General features: G+C 38.7%; 1 protein-coding gene across 2 annotated transcripts in view; it reads right to left on the bottom strand.

Moving 5' to 3' along the window:
* The window catches only part of EIF4E3 (eukaryotic translation initiation factor 4E family member 3), a 524,040-nt gene that overhangs the window by 381,691 nt on the left and 117,048 nt on the right, over positions 1–25,301 (bottom strand). For both annotated transcript variants that reach the window (XM_049776965.1, XM_049776966.1), the window contains exons 3-6: positions 11,715–11,809; positions 8,962–9,022; positions 6,306–6,372; positions 2,872–3,027 (exon numbers count right to left, since the gene is read on the bottom strand). In XM_049776965.1, the coding sequence (XP_049632922.1) occupies positions 2,872–3,027; positions 6,306–6,372; positions 8,962–9,022; positions 11,715–11,809 (379 nt within the window). The remainder of the gene's footprint in view (positions 1–2,871; positions 3,028–6,305; positions 6,373–8,961; positions 9,023–11,714; positions 11,810–25,301) is intronic.

Genomic DNA, 25,301 nt, shown 5'->3' with positions numbered 1-25,301 from the left:
TAGAAGTCAATGAACACAGTGATTTTGAAGTGTGAGCATAATGAATGGAGCCCTCAGTTGGGAGAGTTCTGGGGACAGGGGAAGTTCTCTCAACTTTAGCTCAGCCTCAGTAGAGAGGGACTATAGAAATACTTCAAGCCAGGAATTAGCACTTTCTGCAAAGAAACATAGAATAAATATTTTAGGGTCTCTGTCTCAGCAATTAGTTCTGTACAATAGCACCAGCACCCATAGATGTTACAAAGTACTCAAGAACACTGATTGATGTCAGTAGACTTTATGCACAGTCACTGTCTTTTGAGTTTCATACACTCTCCATGGGATGAAGCATGTCTTTCTTTTGATTTTTCCTGATCATTTGAAAATGTGACAACACTTCTTAGCTGCAGCCCATACAAAAACAAAACAAAACAAAACAAGTCCAGACAGGGGATGATTTGGCTTGAGGTTCCCAGTTTGCTAACTTCCACTCTCAGTAATTCTCACATCAAACTTATCGTTCAGGTGTTCTGAAAACCATAACATTAATATGGGCAGGAGAGGGGTGTTTCTATACACTGTGAATTTCTCAGCCTATCATAGAAAACTTAGCTGTCATTTTCCAGGTTCATTCCATAGAAGCATAACCCCAATATTCAAGGGCTCTTTGTCACATGGAAAACCTACCCAGTCACCTGGCTTCTAGACACGTGTGAATACTTACACCAGGATCCCATTAACAAGACAGAGTAAAAGCATGTTGTTGCAGTTGGCCATTTCTGACTAAGCTCACCTTTGACTGTTCTTCATCATGCAACTAAAATTTCTGTCTGAACCTCATTTTTCCAAATCGTCCCTGCAGCATAAGGCATAGAACCCTATGGAGTAAAGGACTGCCTGTTTTATATAAAGAAAGTTGCTGTTTTTTCCAATTCAGATTTTTATTTGAGGAATCTTTGAAGTTTTTAAATGTCAATGTATGTCATGAAATCATGGACTTCATTGAGCCCTACCAATCAGTTCTGCATTACTCACAAACTTCAGTGTGGTCGCCATCTTTAGCATGCCTATTCAGCTTTACTGAACTGGCCAATATATAATGTGGACCCCTTGTTTGGGTCTATTCTTGCCACCCTCCCTCGACCATCACAGCAGCTATGGTAAGAACTGGTCCTTGTTCCATCTTACTTGATTATCATCAGAGACTTAAAAACTAGCTATGCCACCATGTCACCTAGTGACACACTCAACTCACTGCTGCAAACCCAAAACATTGCCTGGAAATTTAATCACAGAATTTGGAAGCAGAAGGGACCTTGGAGATCATTTAAGACCAACCTCCTCAATATTTAGATGAGAAAGTGAAAGGATGAGAAGTTGTGACTTGCTCAAGGTCACAAGTGTGAGAGTGGGGCCCATATCCAGACTGCCTGCCTTTAGGATTCTCAAATGTTTTTCTCTCTCTTGAGCAAACATGGAAATGACTCCAATTGTGGAAAGGAATGTTTTAGCCCCATTCATGAGCTGCCATGAAATATTTCCTTCAGGTGAGTTTCTGCTGAAGTTAATCTTGTGGGGTAGAAAAAAAGACAAGCTCCTTAGTGACCTTTCACTTAATATCTGGGCTGAAAACACAACTGCCATTTCCTGAGGAATGAAACTACATCTAGTAATGTGTAGTTTTCTCATTGTACAGTCAATAAACTTTGGCAGTGCCATCTTTCTAGATCTTTTGTTTAAGCTTTCATTTAAAATTCAGAAGCTAAGCATCTCCTGACTATATATATATTGCACCCAATCAGCCTTAGTGCTTCAAATCAGAATCATTTGGCCTGTGACTGTAAGATTCATTAGAGGGAGGCCTTAGTTTCAAAATCCTCTATTATACTGAGGACAAGCATGAAAGAAAATCTGATTTTGCTCCTTTCTGCCAAGTGGTTGAGGAAAATGAAACAATAACAAGACGTATTTCAGCAATTCTAAGATACACTCCTCCCCCACCAACCCTTGAAGACCTAGGATCAATACTGTTTTATAGTTTAATTGAGAGTTTTTTGTTTTTTCTTTCTTAGTAAGACTAAAATTATACTTATCATTAAAGGTATCTTAGAAGCAATAAAATAGAATAGTTAAAAATTGGGTTATTGACCCTTGGAATATACTGTTAAGGAAATTTATCATATATGTGTAGGGTTGTTCATCTTTTCCTCTAATTTCCTGTTAAAAGTGTAACCTGCAGTTTGTTCTACCAAACATTGGCTTAATAACACTATACTGTTTTCATTATGAAAAAGATGACTTTTTCAAAAGAGCACACAAAAGCAATGAACATGAATCATGATGGAAACAATGGGTCTACACACCTATTCATACTGTTCACATTTCACCACTATGCGTGAATTTTCTTTCGGTTCTCTGTCACAGTCATCCATAATGAGGAAGTATTAGCATTTCAGTGGAATATTCAATCATCCCTGTACTCAGGAGTTCCTCCACAAATACAGATGTTATACATTATAAATTCCTGTTTATGAAGAGATGATTGAATATCTACCTGTCAGCTCATATAATAACGTTTTTGTTATTGTTGCTTCCAATAGATGTAATTTTCCTGATAATGACAAATTTTAGATCTGGTTTAAGTTTTTGAAATAACAAATATAGTCTGCCTCTCCTTTCCTGAGCCATACATTTAGGAAACAATAAAAAAAAATCTCACTTTGATTTCTGAAACTAAACTTCTCTTAAACACAGAAATGTATTTTACTAAATTATTTTCTGGATTGTAGAACTTCAAGTGACTATGCCTTCACCTCATTTGCAAAACAGTTTCTATCTTTAAAAGTATGCCAGAATAAGCTAGAAGGTAATAACTGGAAATGAAGCACTTACGTTTATAAAATACTGCTTTAAAAGATATGTGTGGCAGAAGTTCATAGATCTTTTCTAAAACGGTTGCTTCGCCCACTAAAGAGGCATTTACATTCCAGACTTGGACGACATCTTCTCGGTCCCGAACACTGACACTAACTCCGATGACTTCGTCATCTGAAGGGAAGGCAGGGGGAAAAAAAGAGTGATGGCTTCAGATTGGCATGTGTAGTTTTTTAGGTACAGGGGTGGGTGGGGTGGCACAAGAGATTCTGTAATCAATACTGTCTTTAAGGGGAATTGGGGGCAAAAAAGCACAGTAGAGGGGAGTGCTGTTGTAGTCACATCACATTTACCCAGGGAATTTGATAAACAAAGTGTCCCAGCCAGATAAATTTTCCAGATAAATAATCAACCCTTCTCTGCATATTATCAAAGCATTCTGACTATTTCTTACTGTGTCAATGAGACATTTTCTAAAACGGGTTGCATAATGCTCTGCCCTCCATGAGCCAAGTGAACTCAGATGAACTCTTCCTTGATGCTTGACTGTCTTTGTTAGGAATAGCAAGTATTTCCCCAATTTCCTACCTAGTATTCACAGATCTGGGGGTGCTCAGTGCTAAATGAACCCCCAATACTAACTGGACCCAGACTGTGGACTTCTAGTTGCTCATGATATGTATTGTGATTTTTCTGCACATTTACTAGTCATTTTTTCTGTTCTCTAGTACTTTGTGATAGATAGCAATATGCCTTCCAGTTTGGGGGCTTACTTGTGGGCTAAAATCTTGCTTCTTAACTGTGGGTCATGACCCCATGTGGGGGTCAAATGAATGTGGAGGCTGCAAAATATCTGGCAATGCTGAAAGGTTTCCCCGACTACATAATGAATGAATCCAAGGTGTTTCTGGCAGCAGTGACCCATGTTGCCTCCCTTGGGGAAAAACGGGTGGTGAGCTGAAAAAGTTTAAGAAACCCTGGGCTAGATCACAAATAACCATCTGTTAGGAAGTATATAAAGGCAGAGTAATTATTTTCTGAGTTTGGCTCTGCTATTACAGGAATCTAGAAATAGGCAAGAAAGCACTATCTACACTGATTAATACTGGCTGTTTTTATGAAAAGCAAAACAAAAACAAAGAAAAAGCCAAATTTCAGAGTTGGGAACATCTTGCTGATGTTTAAAAATGATTTAAAAACGATGGCAAGGTTATACTGTCATATGCTTTCTCATAACCTTTTTGTTGCTATTAATTTTCAGTGCAATGACAAGGGTTAAGACTTGAGATTCCTAGTTTACATGTATGTTCATGGTTTCGTAGTGAAATAGAGTCAGTGTTTTATACTTGCCTATGCAGCATCAATCATAAAATGCAAAATAAAATAAATCAGCATAACAAAAATCAGGTAAGTTTGCTTCAGTTAATATGCTTTGCCTAAATTTCCAAATTTACTGTAATTCTAGACTAAATATTTATGACATCAGTTTTTATAGTTGTCTTTTGGAGGCTGAAATATTCTGGTACTTAGAAACAATGAGAGCATGCCTAATTTATTAAAGAAGTTAATTTTGTTGTTGGTGGTGATGGTTACACCCAATGATGCTCAGGGCTGACTCTTGGCTGTGCTTTCAGGAATTACTCCTGGCAGTACTCAGGAACCATCTGGAAAGCTGGAGATTGAGCTAGGGTCGGTCACGTGCAAGGCAAATGCCTTACCAATGTACTATTGTTTCAGCCCCAAGAAATTACTATTTAATAAAATAAAACTTCTTTCTTACCTTCCCTGTCTCTTTAGAGATAGGAATTTGGGGCAGGGGTAGGGCAGCACTACCCAGTAGTGCTCAGGGCTTACTCCTGTCTCTCAGAGTCACTCCTGGCTGTTCTTGGGAACCATATGTGTTGTTAGAAATTGAAGCAGGGTCAGCCACATACAAGGACAGTACCTTAATCCTTAATAGCTACACTGTCTCTTTAGTCCTTAGGGAAAAAGGGGAAAAATTAGGCTTGGGGTCACAACAGGGAATTCTCAGTTACTATTCCTGGCTCTGTGCTCAGCAATCACCCTAGGCAGTATTCAGGATCTCTACCTGATACTAGGGCTCAAACTTGGATCAGCTACATGCAAGGCATGTGGTGCCTTCTCCACTTTATGATCTTTCTGGCGCCCTTCTTTCCTTTTAAAATAGTTAATCCAAGTCAAATGTGTAATACTTGGCATTAAATTATATATTTTATTTATTTAAACATTTTATTCTTATAAATATTAAAAAAGAGACAAAATTAGGCCAGAGTGTTAGAAATTAGCTTGGATGTTGACCTGAGTGAGGGACAAGAAGAAATGGTAAGGTGGGGTGAGGTGGGGTGAGATGGGGTGCTCAGTAATGATCTGTTCATGATCTGAACACTACTTACAGGATCTGTTACTCTGTGACTATCAAGCTATACATATTCTACTTTATGTATCTTTCTTTATAGTTAACAAAAATTTCAAAAATGTATAGTACTTGATCATGAGCACCCACAAATCACATCCAAAAAATTAAGCAATGAGCTAAATAAAATCATCAAGTAAAGAAGGAAGCTTTATAATTTACTATAGTCAAAGAGTCAATAAGAAGTCACTGGCTCAATCTTTTGTTTTAAGTCATGGAACCAGGTTAATGAAAGAGTTAAGAGTTATTGTTGGCCTGAGCTCTAGCACAATGGTAAGGTGTTTGCTTACCATTACATTTACATTACATTTTAACTCAAATTGTGGGCATAGCAGGAGTTAGTGGTGAGTACATCCACTTATCCTCTAAGGATCTCTTTAAGCAAAGGACCAAAAGAAGGGCAGGAAAGAGAGGAGAGGGGCATAGAGGGACAGAAAGGATTGTACCTAAACAGGGACAAACTTTATTAAACATAAAAGCACATTTCACTTTAAAATATTATAGAGTAATCCACTATCAGTAAATATATTTGTAGAATTATCACTAAACAATTATAATTATTATTCAGTACATAAATTTAAAATGCATTGATAGAGGCCAGAGAGATAGTACAACGGGTAAGGCGCTTGCCTTGCAAGTGGCCAACCAGGGTGTGAATTGAGAGATTAAGGAACTCTACCAGAAATTATGTTACGTACCAATGATGTCAAACTTTCTTTTTTGTCCCACTAGTCTGATTAAGGCTGGGCAGATGGTCATGGATACTATTAAGATAGGCTACGTGAAAAAAAATAAATGCATACACACATATGTCTATACATCTAATACACAAATATGCAAATAGACATAGGCACACTTCTATAACACTAAATGCCACAATCACATGAAAAATATATAAATAACTCCGTATTATGAAACAAATGTCAAAATCTATAAAAACATAAACACACAAACTTCTGCAAGAAACAAGCACAAGTCAATCACACATGCCAAGGATGAGCTGTGAACTTTTTTTTACCTGCAGCGGCACAGTCTGTGAACTGTTCCCCGATAGTCGCTAATAATAACTCTTTCCAAACTGTGGACTTGTATGGGAAAAGAATAAAAAACAAAAATCACAACAAACAAAAAAAAAACAAAAATTTACATATTTTAGACAATTATCTTCTGAAGCTAAACAAATTACAATTTCTTCAACTTTATATGACCTTTCCAAAGTCAGAGCCTGCAGACAGTTCCAGGAGTGGCATAGATTGTATAGTTGTACAAAGAGCTTCAGATAGTGGTACAAGTGAATCAAACTTATAAACTTTGTGTCTCAAAAACTGTGTGTAAATTTGCAAAATTAATCTTTAATGAAAATTCTGGTGAAGTTCAGAAGAATAAGAGAAAATACCCTGAAATGTCATAATTTTCTATTTTCTTAACCTCTCCCATTGACAGGCTATGATTAAATGGCATATAATAAAATCCTCTTCAAAGCCCTTTTCTCAAATTTTCTGCTTTGGGTAAAGTCACTTCAAAGTTCTCACATAAAGAACATTTAAGGAGGTGTAAGTGACTAGGACATTTCCATTCACCTGGGCAAACTATGTCAAGTAACTGAATTTGATCAAATGTTCAGATTAATTCCCCCTGAATTATTAGCACAATACCAGGACTCCTGATATCAGTGGAAAAAACTGGAGTACAGACCTACTAATAATGCCGTCCAATGAGACAGGATGCACACCTTGGTTAATGGAGCCCTAAGAGTTCTTCCAGTTTCTTCCCTTTGAAAAGTTCTCAGTCCAATTTCTTATCATAGCTCTTAGATTCTAAATGCTCTCAAAAGTAGGTTTGAGTTCTAACAAGACACTGAGGACTATGCCGTGGCAGGTGCCCAGTTTCTCTGAACATCAACTTTCACAGGCATGCAGGAAGCAAACAGAAAATGACTTCCCAAGATGGCTGTGACTGTGAAACTAGTCAACAAATGTATTCAAAGGGCTTAACACCATGACTGCAATGGAAGAACTCAACATTTACAATTCGCTCCATAAATAGCCATATTTGCTGTATGTCTGTTGCTTATGCAAATGAACCATAACAACAGTATTTATTATTCTGCTCTAATAAGCTGAAAGAAGTCCAGCTGCATTTGTAAGCAAAATTATGGTCATAACCACTGGGGCCTCACACTCTCAAGGAGAGTTTTCTTTACTCTTTCCTTCTGGTTTTTTATCTGCCACCTAGAAATCATCCCTTTCATTTTCAATCTCTCAATTGTATTCTCTTGCACTGTTAGTGACGAAGTTGAGGATCAAGAGAAAGATAAGGCAGGAAGACTAACCTGCCTATTCTACTTTAAGACAAGCTGGGCCCACCAGACTCTCAGCTGGTGTCTCTCATGCAGACAGATTTATTGGCCCCCACATGTGAGTATATTCACAGGTGACTGAATGGGGCTAACAAGGAAAGAGCAGATATCAGAATAAATAAGAACATAAAAAGAAAATCTTAGCTTTATTGAAATTTTAAAAAACTAACAATTTATCTTTCTCATAACCTCTGTTCTATTGTTTCTAACGAAGGACAGACTTCCCATATTTTGCCTAGTATGTTATTAGCTCAGATAATGATTATTATGTATGCCAAGTAGTGGGCAAGTCCAGGAGCTACATATCTGAATTGATAGCTTGCATCTTTAACCAAGACATCTGATCATCGCTTTAGGTTTGTACTCGAGCATACTAGAAGGATCTCAATTCTTTAAGATTCTCCACTTGAAATAAACCATGAGAAGGTAAAACTTTGAGGCAGATGCCCTTTCATCCATTTTCCAAAAAGCTTTTCGGGGACTGAGGAGACAGCAGAGCAGGTAAAGCACTTGCCTAGCAAACATCCTACCTGGGTCCAATCCCCAGCACTGCATATGCTCTATTGAGTCCTACCAAGAGTGTTGCCTGAGTACAGAGCCAGCAGTTCTGAGCACAACGAAATATAAACCATCCCCCAGCAAATCTCTTCCCCATAATAAAGAAACAGAAATAATTTTTGATTTCCTGGAACTCAAATTATGGACATGCCTCTATGTTCAGTTTCATTCAGTGTGATGAATTAAAGCCTATGCCCAGGGAGGTTTCTGAGGTTTAGTATTTGCAAACCAGCATCTTGGTAGATCATCTTCCCAACCAGGCCCTTCTCAGCCTGGTAGTTACTGTCTCACATGAACACCCACAGAGCAGAGTGGTAATATGCAAGATCCTTCCCCACAACCTCCATTCCCACTAACCATGCCATACCCATTCTCAGAACTGGAATTTTGGTTTTGGTTTACACTTCCAGTGGAGGAGGGAAAAATCTCAGGTGGGAAAATATCTTAGTTTTAGCATTCATAACCAACTTCTACGTGTCACCACCAAAAAGGATAAGCATCGTTTCTGTCAAGTCTATTGGCATTTTGCTTTTCAAACTATATGATATTGCCACTTGTTATACCACTTATCTAGAGAAACACAGTAACAGACACTCAAAGTCAGTGTCAGGAAAAAAAGCCCCCCAAACAAAACCAAAAACTGCCTCCCCCAATTGGAGACTGTCAAGGGTGCTGCATGGATAATACATATTATGTATCTGCAGTTAACAAACATCCCAGACTTTGTCAGTTCTTGAAGAAGATCAGAAAAACCTACCGTGCTGTCCTTGGGAACTTTCATCTTCCATACGCCTCCCTTGGCATTACTCTCCTCTTCCCTGAATCAAAGACAATGTTGAAAGTTATACTCAAGAAATAAGTTGCTCCCTAGGGGAGAATAAATGATCATGCAAGGAGTCTATAGTTAATCCCATGATAGTATACTTCAGGGGTAGAGAAACCCTGTATCTCCTAGGTCAAGGAAATTCCCTCTATAATATCCCTAATAGTTACTGTGCCTATGCAGGAGGAAAAAGAAAAAAAAAGCACAAAATAATCATTTTATCCACATATATATTTATTGATTGATGGATTTTTTTGACTTCTTTATTTTGGTGTAAATATTGAAGTTGATGTCTCCAATTTTATCTTATTTTATTTTATTTTATCTTTCTCTTTCTTTTTGCATTCCAGCATGGTTTGATTTCAGGACCGAGACTATTGTGTGGTGCTTGTCTTTATTGTTGTAATGCTCACTGGATATTTAATCTGATATTTCTTTCTGTATTGCTGTAGTGTTTCAATTACCTTTTTCATGTCCTCTCTCAAACCGAGGTTGAAAGCCTCTAGAAAGACTACGCCCATTTTCAGCTTATTTGATTTTTTTTTACCCCATTCTATTGCTTTTCTTTCCTTCAAACAAAACCACATAACTCGAACTATCTAGCTCCACCTCTCAAATAGAGGGGGAAACAAGGGAGGGTACCAGGACCAAACAGATATGTGATCACTAATAGTAAGCTAGACAAAGAGGGGAACACCTACTCTAGCAGCCTGGGGGGTGATGGTGGGGGATATGGGTTGCAGGAAGGGAACAGGGATGGGGGAGGACAAATTTGGTGATGGGTATTCCCCTAATTCAATGTTAATATGTACCTAAAATACTACTGTGAAAGATATGTAAGCCAATATGATCAAAATAAAAGTTAAAAAAGAAAAAAAAAGAAATAAGTTGCTCAACATAGATGACACTTATTTAAAAAACACAAATTTTCAGCAAGTTAACCTCCCCCATTTTTTTTCCCCAAAAACAGAATCAAATGGAAGATAAAGTAAGGGAGTAGGACTAGGAAGGGAAGAAAATGGAATTCAATGGCCTGAAAGGCAGTAAAGGTGATGAGATATTCCTGTAATAATGAATTCTCTGGAGATACAATGATTTTTACAAATGTGCTTGCTACTGTACTTTTTGTCTTCCTTTCTTTTTAAAACTTTCTTCTCTTCCTTTTTAAACGTTTTCTTGCTATTCTTCTCTTAATAACTTTATTCTCACTTATCTGGAAACAAATGTATTATGGTTAACTATGTCAACTATGTGATGCATTTTCTTTAAATAAAGTAAAATATATATTATATGGGGCCACAAAAATTGATGATGAGAAATATCCCAGACCATCTGGGCATATACAAATAACTATAAATAAACTCAGCATATTGTCTGAGTCCCATGCCAATCTTCATCCTCATTCTAACTGGAAACTAAGCCTCAATAGTAGGTATCTGCTAACTCTGTTTAACATTTTCTCCTTCTGGTAAAAGCAGTCACTTTCTCTTTAAGGAGACACAAATTCTCCATTCTTTTTTCAGACTCTTTACAAAAAGGTTGATTCCATAGTCTAGGTTCAAAAATGGGGTTATGACCAGGTTGACCTATGAAAACCTGGTCTTTGTGATTGGCAGGGGTGGAAAGATAATTAAATGAGCAACAGGAAACTAATTCTGGCATTTTATGGGTGATGCTTCAGGACATCATAGGACTAGGAAACCAAAGAGAAAGTACAGTACAGTACAGTACAGTGGGTAAGGTGCATGCCAGGTTTGATCCCTGGCACTACAAATGGCTCCCTCAGCAGCGAGCCAGGAACACAGTTATGTGTGGTCCCAAAATAAAGAAAAATACTGTAGGGTTAAAACTGGAGCATAGACAAACTATTTTGCTATCACTGAGAAAGTCTACCTGATAATTAAAAGTAGAAGCAAGCGAAGATCAAGATGGAGGGCAACAGAGCACTAACAACCTGCCAAACATCAGCTCTGGAAGCAGATTTCTCAGTCAGAAGTGACACACTCTGTTGTTTTTCTCAGATAGGATTTGTGTCATAGGCTTCCAATGAGCAGAGATAACTTTCCACTTTACAAAGGAGCAAATAATTGAGCAACTGTAGGCCATGATCCTGTGAACTTTTAAGAGGGACACAAGTCCCAGTAAATTGGATCCCTGCCCACTCTGATCCTCACTTTCTACAGTGATGAAAGAGGAAGAACTGGACCCTAATCAGCATCACAGGATTTCAGAGTGGTTGGTATGAAAAACATTTGAGGTAACAGGATATTTCTTCAATCATAAGTAAATGAAAGTCTTTATCTTGCCCCCTCAAACTTCTCCTCAGCCTGGAAGCATTTCCTTTCACTGTCTAGGTCCTCTTCAACTAATGAACAAACCAACAAAATGATGAACCATCTTGTCCCCAAAAGGGCAGCTTATCCCTCCTGTGCTCCAGTGATGATCTATTTATGGTAAGACTGCAATATGGTGCACAGTGGGGGGAAGGTGAGGAGAAACCTCACCTACCTGGAGGCTAAAGCAAGGGAGGGAGGAGGTTATTTCATAATTAAATAATAGTTAAAATTACTTTCCATCACCAAGAGAAAACTACTTTGACATTCCAATTTGGCACAAAGTAAATATTTTATGAAGCCCATAATCAATTCCCTCCCACCTTAACCTCAAATTATATGTTAGACACTTACCAAAGTGGTCGCCTCTCTCCTCTCATTAAATGATAACTACATCTCAAAGGCAGGCTAGTCACAGGAGGAATATTATTGTATACACTCCAGAATATCTTTAAAAGAAAAACACTTTGTTTAATAACTTAGTATTGATTTACTAAGTCACCAGATTATAAATTAATGCATTAGTGAAAGAAATCAGATTCTCATTAAATCCAAGCCATTCAAAATATTTTTTCTCAGTTTTTTTCTCCTCTTTTTTTCTAACGTTCTGTTAGAAAATGGAACATCATGTTAAAGAATGTTCTTTGCTAAAGTCAAAATTGAGTTTGGAACAATAATACAGCAGGTATGGCATTTGTTTTGCATGTAGCCAAATCATGTTTGTCCTCAGAGTTCTATATGATCCTCTGAACCAGGGGTAACTTTTGAGTACAGAGACAGGAGAAACATCTGACAATGCTGGGTGTGTTTTCAGGTGTGACCCCAAAAAGCTAGTGAATAAAGTCAATCAAAATCTGTTTCAGGAAGCCAAGGACATAGGAAACATTCTTATGCAAAGCATCATCACATAAAACTGGGCAAGAATCTTCTTAATAACTTTTCTAACAAGCTGATGGCATCTAATAAAAGTTGTAAAGCTGAATATATGTACTGAGCCAATTTCCTTATAACATTGTGTCTTCTTTCTTTTCTTTCTTTCATTCTTTCTTTCTTACTGTTTTTGTTTCCTTTATAACACAACTGTGTCTTCTTTCTTTTCTTTCTCTCTTTCTCTCTTTATTCTCTTTCTCTCTTTATTCTTTCTTTCTCTCTCTCTTTTTCTTTCTTTCTTTCTTTCTTTCTTCTTTCTTCTTTCTTTCTTCTTTCTTTCTCTTTTTCTTTCTTTCTTTTCTTTCTTTTCTTCTTTCTTTCTTTCTTTCTTTCTTTTCTTCTTTCTTTCTCTCTCTTTCTTTCTCTTTCTTTCTTTTCTTTCTTTCTTTCTTTCTTTTTCTTTTCTTTTCTTTTCTTTCTTTCTTTCTTTCTTTCTTTCTTTCTTTTCTTTCTTTCTTTCTCACTTACTTACTTACTTTTTTGTATCTTATTTCTATGCCACAAATAAATCTATAATGATTTGCAAAAGGAGAAGGCAAAGAGAAATCAGTTTTTGTGCTTCATTCTCTTTCTTTTGTCTCCTGGAAGAAACATGGAAGGACTCACTTGCTAAACAATAAGCTGTCTAAGGTACAGTATGGTTATGGAAAGTAGGCATGTGTCTTCTAAAAATGCATATATTAAAATTCCAACCCCTTAGTGAAATAATAGCAAAAGGTGGGGGCCCTGGAAGTCTCCATGATGCAGCATCCATGCTTTGTGAAAAAAGGAAGAAGGCCAACCCTTTCTCTCTCTCTCTCTCTCTCTCTCTCTCTCTCTCTCTCTCTCTTTCTCTCTCTCTCTTTCTCTCTCTCTCTCTCCTGTTCTCCTGTTTGAGGACAAAACTAAAAGATAGCTGATGATTGTAGACAAGAAAGAGGGCCCTTACCTAACAATACTGACTCACAGAAATGTGAGAATTCAATGGTAACTGGCTAAACCATCCAGTGTGCAACATTCTTCTATAGCAACCAGAACTAAGATCAAGGGTGACTAGTGCAGAAAATCATACTCTATAAAAATTAATATTAACAGTAGTAATAATATAGCACAATATCCTCCTGCTTTTCCAATGGAGGACATGCTCTAAAATTCCAGCCTGAAACAATAAGTAATAACATATATATGTATATATCTCCCTATAAATATTTCACTGATGAAGTTTAACTTATAAATTAGACAAAAGAAAGCAATGATAATAACTAAAAATAAAACAGAATAATAACAATATACCATAATAAAAATTATACACTTGTGAAAGGATGGGTATTAGAACATTGTGTGACTGAAATTCAACCATCAACCTCTTAACTCTATATCTCATGGTGATTCAATAAATGTTTTTAAAAATTATAAAACTATGCTCTTTCCTTCCCCCCCAAAAATATCATTTTATTAGATTTTTTGGACTGACAGTAACCATAAATTATTGTCACTCATAATGCAATGTCAAGATAAAGGGAAGCTAAAGTAAAAGTAATAGTGTTCGGCTTTGGTAAAGGAATTTTTATATGTCTGCATTCAGAGAATTTCATTCATGCACCTTGTTTTATAGATAAGAAAACAGAGATGCCCTGTCCAAGCATTGTATCTGTTGTAAATATTGAGGTTAGGTCAAAAACTGAGTTTATGGGGCTGGAGCAATAGTACAGTGGGAAGGGTATTTGCTGAACTGGGTTAAATCACCTACATCCTATATGGTTCTCCAAGCCTGTCAGGAGAGAATTTGAATGCAGAACCATGAAAAATGCCTAAGCACCAATTGGGTATAGATCAAAACCCAAAACCTAAACTAAACAACAACAATAAAAAAAAATTTGAGTCTATAAAAAAGAAAATTCTGTTTGGGATGGGTCATAGAATTCTGTGCATGGGATTACAACACAAGTGAGTAATATTCTGCAGAGTAAGGAAAATAAAAGGAGCTGTTTTGAGCCTCTTGGTGGGTCTGAGCAAAACAGCAACACATCGGGACATGAATCCTTGGGCACTGTAAACAGGTGGAATAAGATTCTATATTTGTTGTATATTAAGGCTGATAGGCTGAAGTTGTCTTGTGTGAAAGTAAAAGCCCAAGAATCGCAGGGAGGCAACATCTACAAGATAAAATTGGAGGTGAAAAAATATCTGATGGTTGGTTATAGGATACCTTAGATTCTTTCTACCTAAATGGTGCTAGTTAAAAACAGACCCCCAAACAAACAAACTAAAATCAGACAACTGATTTTGTCAGTCCTAGCTATTCTGACTGATTAGGATTTAAAAAAAATGCAGTGCTAGACTAACTAATGTTTTAATGTGCCTATCAAAGCATATACTTGCGTGTCTACACATAAACACAGAAACATAACAAAATATTCAATGGCATCATTGAAAACACATCTTTATAAAAGTATGTAGTATAAAATTGGCCCATTCCTTTGTTGCAAACATCAATAAATATGGGCAATATTTATTGCCTTCGTGTGAGGATGACACAGATTTTGTGTGCAGATGATGACATTTCAAAGGTTACACAGTTCCTTAGACCCTCTTCTACTGCCACAAGCTGAAAGAGTTGATATACCCCCTGGAAGCTTAATAACTCAATAACATATTCCTTATCACGTTACTTTTTTAAAAACAGTTGAAAGCACCATCATCTGACTACAGATAAAACTTGGCTAATAGAATAATAAAATTCAAAAGCCCTTATACTTGTAATTCACTCCAATTGGTCTCCCAACAGTTGTAAAAATAAAACTATACATAAAATTTATGCCCCCCCCAGAAGTCTCAAGGATGAGACGAGGTGTAAAAATTGGGCCCCAATCATTTAGACCACATTTGTGAAGGTCATTTGTGAATTCTAGTCCTCTGGGAATCCTACTGGACACAGTGGGGTGGTCTCTGTCCAAAGGACCCCACTTGATCCTGGGTCCATTTCCTAGAGTGATTCTGGCTTCTCCTCTTCCGAGGAATTATGCAGGGCAGATATTTGACCAATGAGGAGGCTTGAATCCAACGAAGTCTACCCAGATTTAAAACCAAAGTTCTCTGGATAATTTGTATAGGCCACAAAACCCAAGAAATATCCTGTCTTTGGGAGAATCAAACTATGTCACTTGGATTAATGACTAAATGCAACAGGAAGGTGTGCAATAGATCCACAAAAGGAAACACAGTGCAGCCTTCCTGACTCCTTGGACAATGGAAAGCAACCATCAAATGACTAGTCTTCCCTAATAGTCCTCTCCTAATAATCACTTCTTACCAGGAAAACCACAAACATCCGCCTCAGTTTTCTACTGCAAAATTCTAAAGAACAGAAAAGAATATACTCAAAAGTAGTCAAGAAGAAAAGATGCCATGTGGTGACAGACAACATAGTATGGAACTAAGAAAACATTCTCACTCGAGGCTTTCTTCTGAGAGTCTATATGAGAAGCAGAGTGTTTTTGAAACATTAAAGGCATTCATTCATTCAGTGCTTCCAGTTGGCTGAGCTTGCTTCCCACCAACAGAATCAATGACAGTTAGAGGGAGAGCAAATAAGAGATCAAAACAAAGGTGCAACTGAAGAGTTTAATGGATGTTTTAAACTCACAGTAGACCTGACAGGCTGAAAAGTAAAATGCTTCTGATGTGCACGAGCTGGGAAGTGGAGAAAAAAGCATTCACTTTGAATTCCAAAAGCTCTTGACTGAAAGGGAGAGTCAAAGTTTGAAGGAGTGCTCAGAGATAAGATGGAAAACAGGGTGTTAGGATACTCAACCCGATAGGTAACAATACATGGCAGCTTCTGAGTTGGTGGGCTAGCGTTAGGTTTGTCTGAGTTTTGTAAGAATGGGAAAGTGCCTCTCAGAGAAGTTTGGGGAAATTGAGCAGAGCTATGCTTCTTGGGTCTAAAGCATGTGTCTTTGCTATTGGCAAAAGTTTTAAGTGCATAGAAGGGCTTCACAGAACAGACGTCAAAATGCAAACAAGGATATAGAAGCTTTCTATATACTCTTAACAAAGAGGGATTGACTATGGAGAGACAAATAAAGGAAAGTGGGTTTGGGTTACTGGAGGCAGTAAATTGTGGGAAGGTACTAGGAAATATTTGGTAGAAACACTTTGGTTATTTAGGTTTATTTATTAAGGCTCCAGTGATGAGGAGGAAGCCTCAAAATGGGAAAGCATGCTTTACTTTTATACAAAAAGGAACATAGAAAACTTCCACCTTCCAGCTCAAAACTGTCATTATACTAAAGTGGCAGTATTTTTTGATTACACATTTCAGAAAAAAATTGAAAAGACAGCATAACTTTTACTTTGCAATACTTAATCCCCACTCTCAGACCTCAAGTCACACACAACAGCCAGAGGGCATGGAGGATCATGAGTAACTGACCTATTGGAAACTTCAAATCTACTAATATAAGACAATAGTTCTACTCTTCACAACCGGGTTGTGACTATGTGTTGATACATTTATATACTCAAAGGCATTAAGGACTAAACAAACCTTGCTGAATTTGGCATTGCATCTGTGATAAACAGAACTATGAAGCTGGCTACAGGCCAGCTCTCTCTTTTACTATGGAGCTTCTCTTTCTCTTCCTATAATCTATCCCTTCACCTATGTGGGTTATTTGTCCTCTGTATCCCAAATTATGTATATTTATCAATACATTAACAATACTGACCTATAAAAATTCTGAAAGGCACAGCTTCCTTTCCCAATGACTTGGTATGCAATTTGTTGTCCTAACTGAATATCTTGCTAGAACAAAATAACCCATCTTTCTGATAAGAAAACAAATTATTGGCAATATGAGTGCTGAAAGAACACTCTCTTGGTTTAAATGATGAGATATTGTTTATAATAAATGATTCTGGACAGTCAGTTATTCACAGTAAAAGACAATGTTTCTTATTTTAAGCAAAAAGTTAATTTATGGAGTAAGAAATGGCTGGATGTGGGGGTTGCCAGGCAGAGTGCTGATTGCTCTACCTGCAGAGTCTCCACCCGGCTGTGCTTCTTCTGAGGAAACTGAGGACCTGAAGGGAGCCCTGTCCTACTCTTCTCTGTCTTTCCTGAACTCTGGAAGCTCTCCTCAGAGCCCTGGGAAGCGAACTCCAAAAAAAACTACTTTCGGAAGCTAGCCAGCGAGCCAGTGAGTGAGTAAGAAATGGCTGCATGTGGGGGTTTCCAGGCAGAGTGCTGATTGCTCTACCTGCAGAGTCTCCACCAGGCTGTGCTTCTTCTGAGGAAACTGAGGACCTGAAGGGAGCCCTGTCCTACTCTTCTCTGTCTTTCCTGAACTCTGGAAGCTCTCCTCAGAGCCCTGGGAAGCGAACTCCAAAAAAACTACTTTCGGAAGCTAGCCAGCGAGCCAGTGAGTGAGTAAGAAATGGCTGCATGTGGGGGTTTCCAGGCAGAGTGCTGATTGCTCTACCTGCAGAGTCTCCACCCGGCTGTGCTTCTTCTGAGGAAACTGAGGACCTGAAGGGAGCCCTGTCCTACTCTTCTCTGTCTTTCCTGAACTCTGGAAGCTCTCCTCAGAGCCCTGGGAAGCGAACCCCAAAGAAACTACATTCGGAAGCTACCCAGTGATCCAGTGAGTGAGTAAGAAATGGCTGGATGTGGGGGTTTCCAGGCAGAGTGCTGATTGCTCTACCTGCAGAGTCTCCACCCGGCTGTGCTTCTTCTGAGGAAACTGAGGACCTGAAGGGAGCCCTGTCCTACTCTTCTCTATCTTTCCTGAACTCTGGAAGCTCTCCTCAGAGCCCTGGGAAGCGAACCCCAAAAAAACTACATTCGGAAGCTAGCCAGCGAGCCAGTGAGTGAGTAAGATATGGCTGGATGTAGGGGTTTCCAGGCAGAGTGCTGATTGCTCTACCTGCAGAGTCTCCACCCGGCTGTGCTTCTTCTGAGGAAACTGAGGACCTGAAGGGAGCCCTGTCCTACTCTTCTCTGTCTTTCCTGAACTCTGGAAGCTCTCCTCAGAGCCCTGGGAAGCGAACCCCAAAGAAACTACATTCGGAAGCTACCCAGTGATCCAGTGAGTGAGTAAGAAATGGCTGGATGTGGGGGTTTCCAGGCAGAGTGCTGATTGCTCTACCTGCAGAGTCTCCACCCGGCTGTGCTTCTTCTGAGGAAACTGAGGACCTGAAGGGAGCCCTGTCCTACTCTTCTCTATCTTTCCTGAACTCTGGAAGCTCTCCTCAGAGCCCTGGGAAGCGAACCCAAAAAAACTACATTCGGAAGCTAGCCAGCGAGCCAGTGAGTGAGTAAGATATGGCTGGATGTAGGGGTTTCCAGGCAGAGTGCTGATTGCTCTACCTGCAGAGTCTCCACCCGGCTGTGCTTCTTCTGAGGAAACTGAGGACCTGAAGGGAGCCCTGTCCTACTCTTCTCTGTCTTTCCTGAACTCTGGAAGCTCTCCTCAGAGCCCTGGGAAGCGAACCCCAAAGAAACTACATTCGGAAGCTACCCAGTGATCCAGTGAGTGAGTAAGAAATGGCTGGATGTGGGGGTTTCCAGGCAGAGTGCTGATTGCTCTACCTGCAGAGTCTCCACCAGGCTGTGCTTCTTCTGAGGAAACTGAGGACCTGAAGGGAGCCCTGTCCTACTCTTCTCTGTCTTTCCTGAACTCTGAAAGCTCACCTCAGAGCCCTGGGAAGCAAACCCCCCAAAAACTGAAGCTACCCAGCAACTCTCCTCAGAGTCCTGGGAAGCGACCCCAAAAATACAGCATTCTGAAGCTGCCAAGCAAGCGAGTGAAAACTACGCCTGTCCAGTGGGGCCCGACTGTGAAAAACTGTGAGTGCTGCCTGTGTGTGTCTCTCTACTATCCTGTTGCGTGAACCTCTTGAGAGTGGGCTGAAAAGAGGCTCCAGAAGGCACTTAGCTCCACTTCGCTATGCAGCCGTGCGCTCTTTCTAAAAAAATAACACCATCACAAGAAGAAAAAAAAAACACACTAAGAACTGTGTTGGATCACAGAAGCAAGAACTTCTCTCCAGACTGTCCTCTCTGCTGTGTGCTCGGGCCTAAGATTTGATCCTGTGTGAGGCTTCATCCACGGAGGACTCCCCTACCTTGGAGGCAAGCCGGCCCATCCAGAAAGGGCGGAGCCAGAGAAGTGTGCTGCCTGCATCATATAACCAATGAATACCACCACAACATGTAGAAAAACCCACAATACAAGTGTGACAATGGGGAAACAATGCAGGCCAGCATCAGACATAGAGAATGAAGATGACAATTCTGCTGACCAGTTAATGACCAACCAACTAATCAACCTCTCAGATAAGGACTTTAGAGTAGCAATATGGAAGATGCTCAAAGACCTCCAAAAAACCATGGATAGAGTGGAACAGAACACTAATAATAATCAAGAAAATATGAAGACAGAAATCACAAAACTCCAAACTGAAATAACATGTCAACTAACAGGCCTGAAAAAATCAGTAAACGAAGTGAATGACAAAATGGATAAGCTCTGGGACAGGGTATCAGAAGCTGAGAACAGACTTGGTGCTGTGGAAGATGAGATACATAACAATTCCATACAGCAGGAGAAATTGGAAAAAAAACTTAAAGCAAATGAACAGACAATGGAAAAATTAGTCAAAGAATGGGAACAGATGAAAATAGAAGTCTATGATAAGATCAACAGAAACAACTTAAGAATCATTGGAGTCCCAGAGACCCAGGAAGAAAATTTCCAGGAAGAATCAACGGTCAAGAACATCATTAAAGAGAAACTTCCAGAGCTAAAGAATATATGTGATCAAATCCTGCATGCTCGAAGAGTACCAACCAAAAGAGACCCAAGAAAAACCACCCCAAGACACATCCTAGTCACAATGACAAATCCCACAGATAGAGACAGAATTCTGAAAACAGCAAGATCAAAAGGGGAAATTACATTCAAGCAAGCATCCTTGAGATTTACAGCAGACCTGTCACCAGAAACACTCAATGCCAGAAAGCAGTGGTGGGATATTGTGACAAGACTGAATGAAATGAATGCTTCACTTAGAATACTGTACCCAGCAAAACTCACTTTCCGGTTTGACGGAAGAATACATGGTTTCACAGACAAAAAACAGCTCAGAAACTTTATAGACTCAAAACCAATCTTAAGAGAAAAACTGAAAGACCTAATTTAAAACAAGACTAACCAAAAGACACACCAAATTTCGATATAAAGATGGCATTAAATCCCAGGACAATTCTTTCTCTCAACGTCAATGGACTAAATGCACCAGTCAAGAGACACAGAGTGGCTAAATGGATCAAAAAACTCAATCCAACCTTCTGCTGCCTACAAGAAACGCACCTGAATAGTCAGAACAAACATAGACTCAAAAGAAAAGGCTGGAGAAAAATTATCCAAGCAAACAACACCCATAAAAAAGCTGGAGTGGCCATACTAATATCAGATAATGCAAACTTTATACTCAGGAAGGTTGTAAGGGACAAAGATGGACATTTTATATTAATCAAGGGGTATGTAGAGCAGGAAGAAATAACTCTCCTAAACATATATGCACCAAATGAAGGGCCAGCAAAATATTTAAAACAACTGTTGACAAATCTGAAAAACAATATCAATAACAATACAATAATTGTGGGGGACCTCAACACTGCTTTGTCAACACTGGATAGGTCAACCAGACTGAAACCCAACAAGAATATACTAGACCTGAGGAGAGAAATGGAAGAAAGAGGCCTAGTGGATATATATAGGACACTCCATCCCCAGAAACCTGGATACACATTCTTCTCCAATGTACATGGGACATTCTCCAGGGTAGACTACATGCTGGCACATAAAACATACCTCCATAAGATCAAGAGGATAGAAATTTTGCAGACTACCTTCGCTGACCACAAGGCTCTGAAATTATTTGTGAATTCCAAAGGGACTCAGAAGAAACACTTTAACACCTGGAAGTTAAACAACCTCATACTCAATAACCAGTGGGTCCGAGATGAAATCAAGGAGGAAATCAAAAGGTTCCTGGAAACAAATGACAATAAAGACACAAACTATCAGAACTTATGGGACACAGCAAAAGCAGTACTGAGAGGAAAATTTATAGCTTTGCAAGCACACATCAGGAAGGAAGAAGGAGCTTACCTGAGTAGCTTAATGACACAGCTAATAGAACTAGAAAGTACTCAACAAAAGAACCCAAAAATAGGAAGACAGAAGGAAATAACAAAGCTGAGAGCAGAAATCAACGAAGTGGAAACCCAAAAAACAGTCCGAAAGATCAACGAAAGCAGAAGTTGGTTCTTTGAAAAAATAAACAAGATTGATAGACCACTGGCAAACCTAACAAAGAAAGAGAGAGAGAGAAACTTGATAACTCGTATTAGGAATGAAAAAGGAGAGATCACTACTGATATGACAGAGATTCAAAGGGTAATCAGAAACTACTTTGAAAAACTCTATGCCACTAAAAATGAGAACCTGGAAGAATGGATAAATTCTTGGACTCTTATAATCTTCCACGGTTTAAAGAAGAGGATGTAGCATATCTAAACACCCCCATCACCATTGATGAAATAAAAATGGTAATCAAAAGTCTGCCCAAAAACAAAAGCCCAGGCCCAGATGGATTCACTAATGAATTCTATCAAACTATTCCAAGAGGAGAACTACTACCAATCCTGGCAAGACTCTTCATGAAATTGAACAAGTGGAAACACTCCCCCAAATAACTTTTATGAAGCCCAACATCACCCTGATACCTAAACCAGACAGAGATGCTACGAAAAAAGAAAATTACAGACCAATATCGCTGATGAATGCAGTCGATGCAAAGATCCTCAAACAAAATCCTGGCAAATAGGATTCAATACTCATTAAGAAGATCATCCACTATGATCAAGTAGGTTTCATCCCAGGAATGCAAGGATGGTTTAACATCCGTAAATCTATCAACATAATACACAACATCAATAACAAGAAAAATAAAAAACCACATGATCATATCAATAGATGCAGAGAAAGCATTTGATAAGGTCCAACACCCATTCTTGATCAAAACTCTCAGCAAGATGGGAATGGAAGGAACCTTTCTCAATATAGTTAAGGCCATCTACCACAAGCCAGTGCAAATATTATCCTCAATGGAGAAAAACTAAGAGCCTACCTCTAAATTCTGGCACAAGACAAGGCTGTCCTCTCTCACCGACTCCTATTCAACATAGCCTGGAAGTACTTGCTATAGCGATATGCAAGAAAAAGATATCAAGGGAATCCAGATAGGAAAGGAAGAAGTCAAGCTCTCACTGTTTTGCAGATGACATGATGCTCTACTTAGAAACCCTAAAGACTCTACCCAAAAAGCTTCTAGAAACAATAGACTCATATAGCAAGGTGGCAGGCTACAAAATTAACACACACAAAAATCAATGGCCTTTCTATATACCAATAGTAATACAGGAAGAAATGGACATTAAGAAAACAACCCCATTCACAATAGTGCCACAACAAACTCCAATATCTTGGAATCAACTTGACTAAAAATGTGAAAGGACCTATTACAAAGAAAACTATAAAACTCTGCTCCAAGAAATAAGAGAGGGACACGCGTAAATGGAAACACATACCCTGCTCATGGATTGGCAGGATTAACATCGATCAAAATGGCAATACTTCCCCAAGGGCATTATACAGATTTCAATGCTATCCCTCTAAGATACCCATGACATTCTTCAAAGAAGTGGATCAGGCACTTTTGAAATTTGTTTTGGAACAAATAAACACCCTAGAATAGCTAAAGCAGTCATTGGGAAAAAGAATATGGGAGGAAATTACTTTCCCCAACTTTTAAACTTTACTACAAAGTAATAGTTATCAAAACAGCATGGTATTGGAATAAGGGACAGACCCCTCAGATCGAGTGGAATAGGCTTGAATACTCAGAAAATGTTCCCCAGACATACATTCACCTAATTTTTGATAAAGGAGACAGGAAATCCTAAATGGAGCCAGGAAAGCCTCTTCAACAAGTGGTGTTGGCACAACTTGGCTTAGCCACTTGCAAAAAATTAAACTTAGACCCCCAGCTAACTATCATGGTACGAAGGTAAAAATCCCAAATGGATTTAAAGACCTCGATATCAGACCCCAAACCCATAAGATTATATAGAACAACACATAGGCAAAACTCTCCAGGACATTGAGGACTACAGGCATCTTCAAGGAGGAAACTGCACTCTCCAAGCAAGTGAAAGCAGAGATTAACAGATGGGAATATATTAAGTTGAGAAGCTTCTGCACCTCAAAGGAAATAGTGCCCAGGATACAAGAGCCAACCACTGAGTGGGAGAAACTATTCACCCAATACCCATCAGATAAGGGGCTAATCTCTAAAATATACAAGGCACTGACAGAAATTTACAAGAAAAAAAATCTAATCCCATCAAAAAATGGGGGAGAAGATAATGAACAGACACTTTGACAAAGAAGAAATACAAATGGCCAAAAGACACATGAAGAAATGCTCCACATCACTAATCATCAGGGAAATGCAAATCAAAACAACAATGAGATACCACCTCACACCACAGAGAATGGCACACATCACAAAGAATGAGAACAAACAGTGCTGGCGGGGATGTGGAGAGAAAGGAACCCTTTTCCACTGCTGGTGGGAATGCCGTCTAGTTCAACCTTTATGGAAAGCAATATGGAGATTCCTCCAAAAACTGGAAATCGAGCTCCCATACGATCCAGCTATACCACTCCTAGGAATATACCCTAAGAACACAAAAAATACAATAACAAAAATCCCTTCCTTACACCTATATTCATTGCAGCACTATTTACCATAGCAAGACTCTGGAAACAACCAAGATGCCCTTCAACAGATGAATGGCTAAAGAAACTGTGGTACATATACACAATGGAATATTATGCAGCTGTCAGGAGAGATGAAGTCATGAAATTTTTCCTATACATGGATGTACACAGAATCTATTATGCCTGAGTGAAATAAGTCAGAGAGAGAGAAAAAACGCAGAATAATCTCCACTCATCTATGGGTTTTAAGAAAAATGAAAGACATTCTTGCAATAATAAATTTTCAGACACAAAAGAGAAAAGAGCTGGAAGTTCCAGCTCACCTCAGGAAGCTCACCACAAAGAGTGATGAGTTTAGTTAGAGAAATAACTACATTTTGAACTGTCCTAATATTGAGAATGTATGAGGGAAATGCAGAGCCTGTTTAGAGTACAGGCAGGGGTCGGGTGGGGAGGAGGGAGATTTGGGACATGGGTGATGGGAATGTTGCAACTGGTGATGGGTGGTGTTCCTTTTATGACTGAAACCCAAACACAATCATGTATGTAATCAAGGTGTTTAAATAAAAAAAATAAAAGAATCATAAAAACAGAAAAAAAAAGAAAGAGAAAGATGACAAAATAAAATAAAATAATATTGGAGACATCAGCCGTAATCTTCACACCAAAATAAAGACGTCAAAAAAAATCGATCAATCGATAAAAAAAAAAAAGTTAATTTATGGGAAATACTAAATATAGTACAAGAGAGACATGAAGTGGCAAAAATCTTGAAAGTGACAACAATAACTGTAGACAGAAAGAATTTATAAGGAGTGACTTTTCAGGAGAAAGATTTAATTTTGTAGCAAGCAAGACTGAAAAATAGTGGGATGAAGGTTCCTTCCTGGTCATTCACACCTGACAGGGTACCTCTTCAGAAAGCTCCAATAGTTAAGACCGAAACTGTTCAGAAGCTGTATTCTAATTCTGTACTGCATCTACTAAGAGGCAGAAACACAGGAAAAATGAAGACTAATTTGAAAATCATTTACAAAAAAGTAAAAAGAATCAATAAGCATCTGGAAAAATACATGTAGATGAAAAATGGAATTTTCCAAGAAAGGCAGGAAAGAAATAATTTTAACTCTGAGCAGAGCTATTATTGTGGGCCCATGGAAGCGTGTCCTCAGACAGG

Source organism: Suncus etruscus, chromosome 7 (genome assembly GCF_024139225.1).
Source record: "Suncus etruscus isolate mSunEtr1 chromosome 7, mSunEtr1.pri.cur, whole genome shotgun sequence".
NCBI classification, from domain to species: Eukaryota; Metazoa; Chordata; class Mammalia; order Eulipotyphla; family Soricidae; genus Suncus; species Suncus etruscus.
This window is presented reverse-complemented; position numbering and strand designations above follow the sequence as displayed.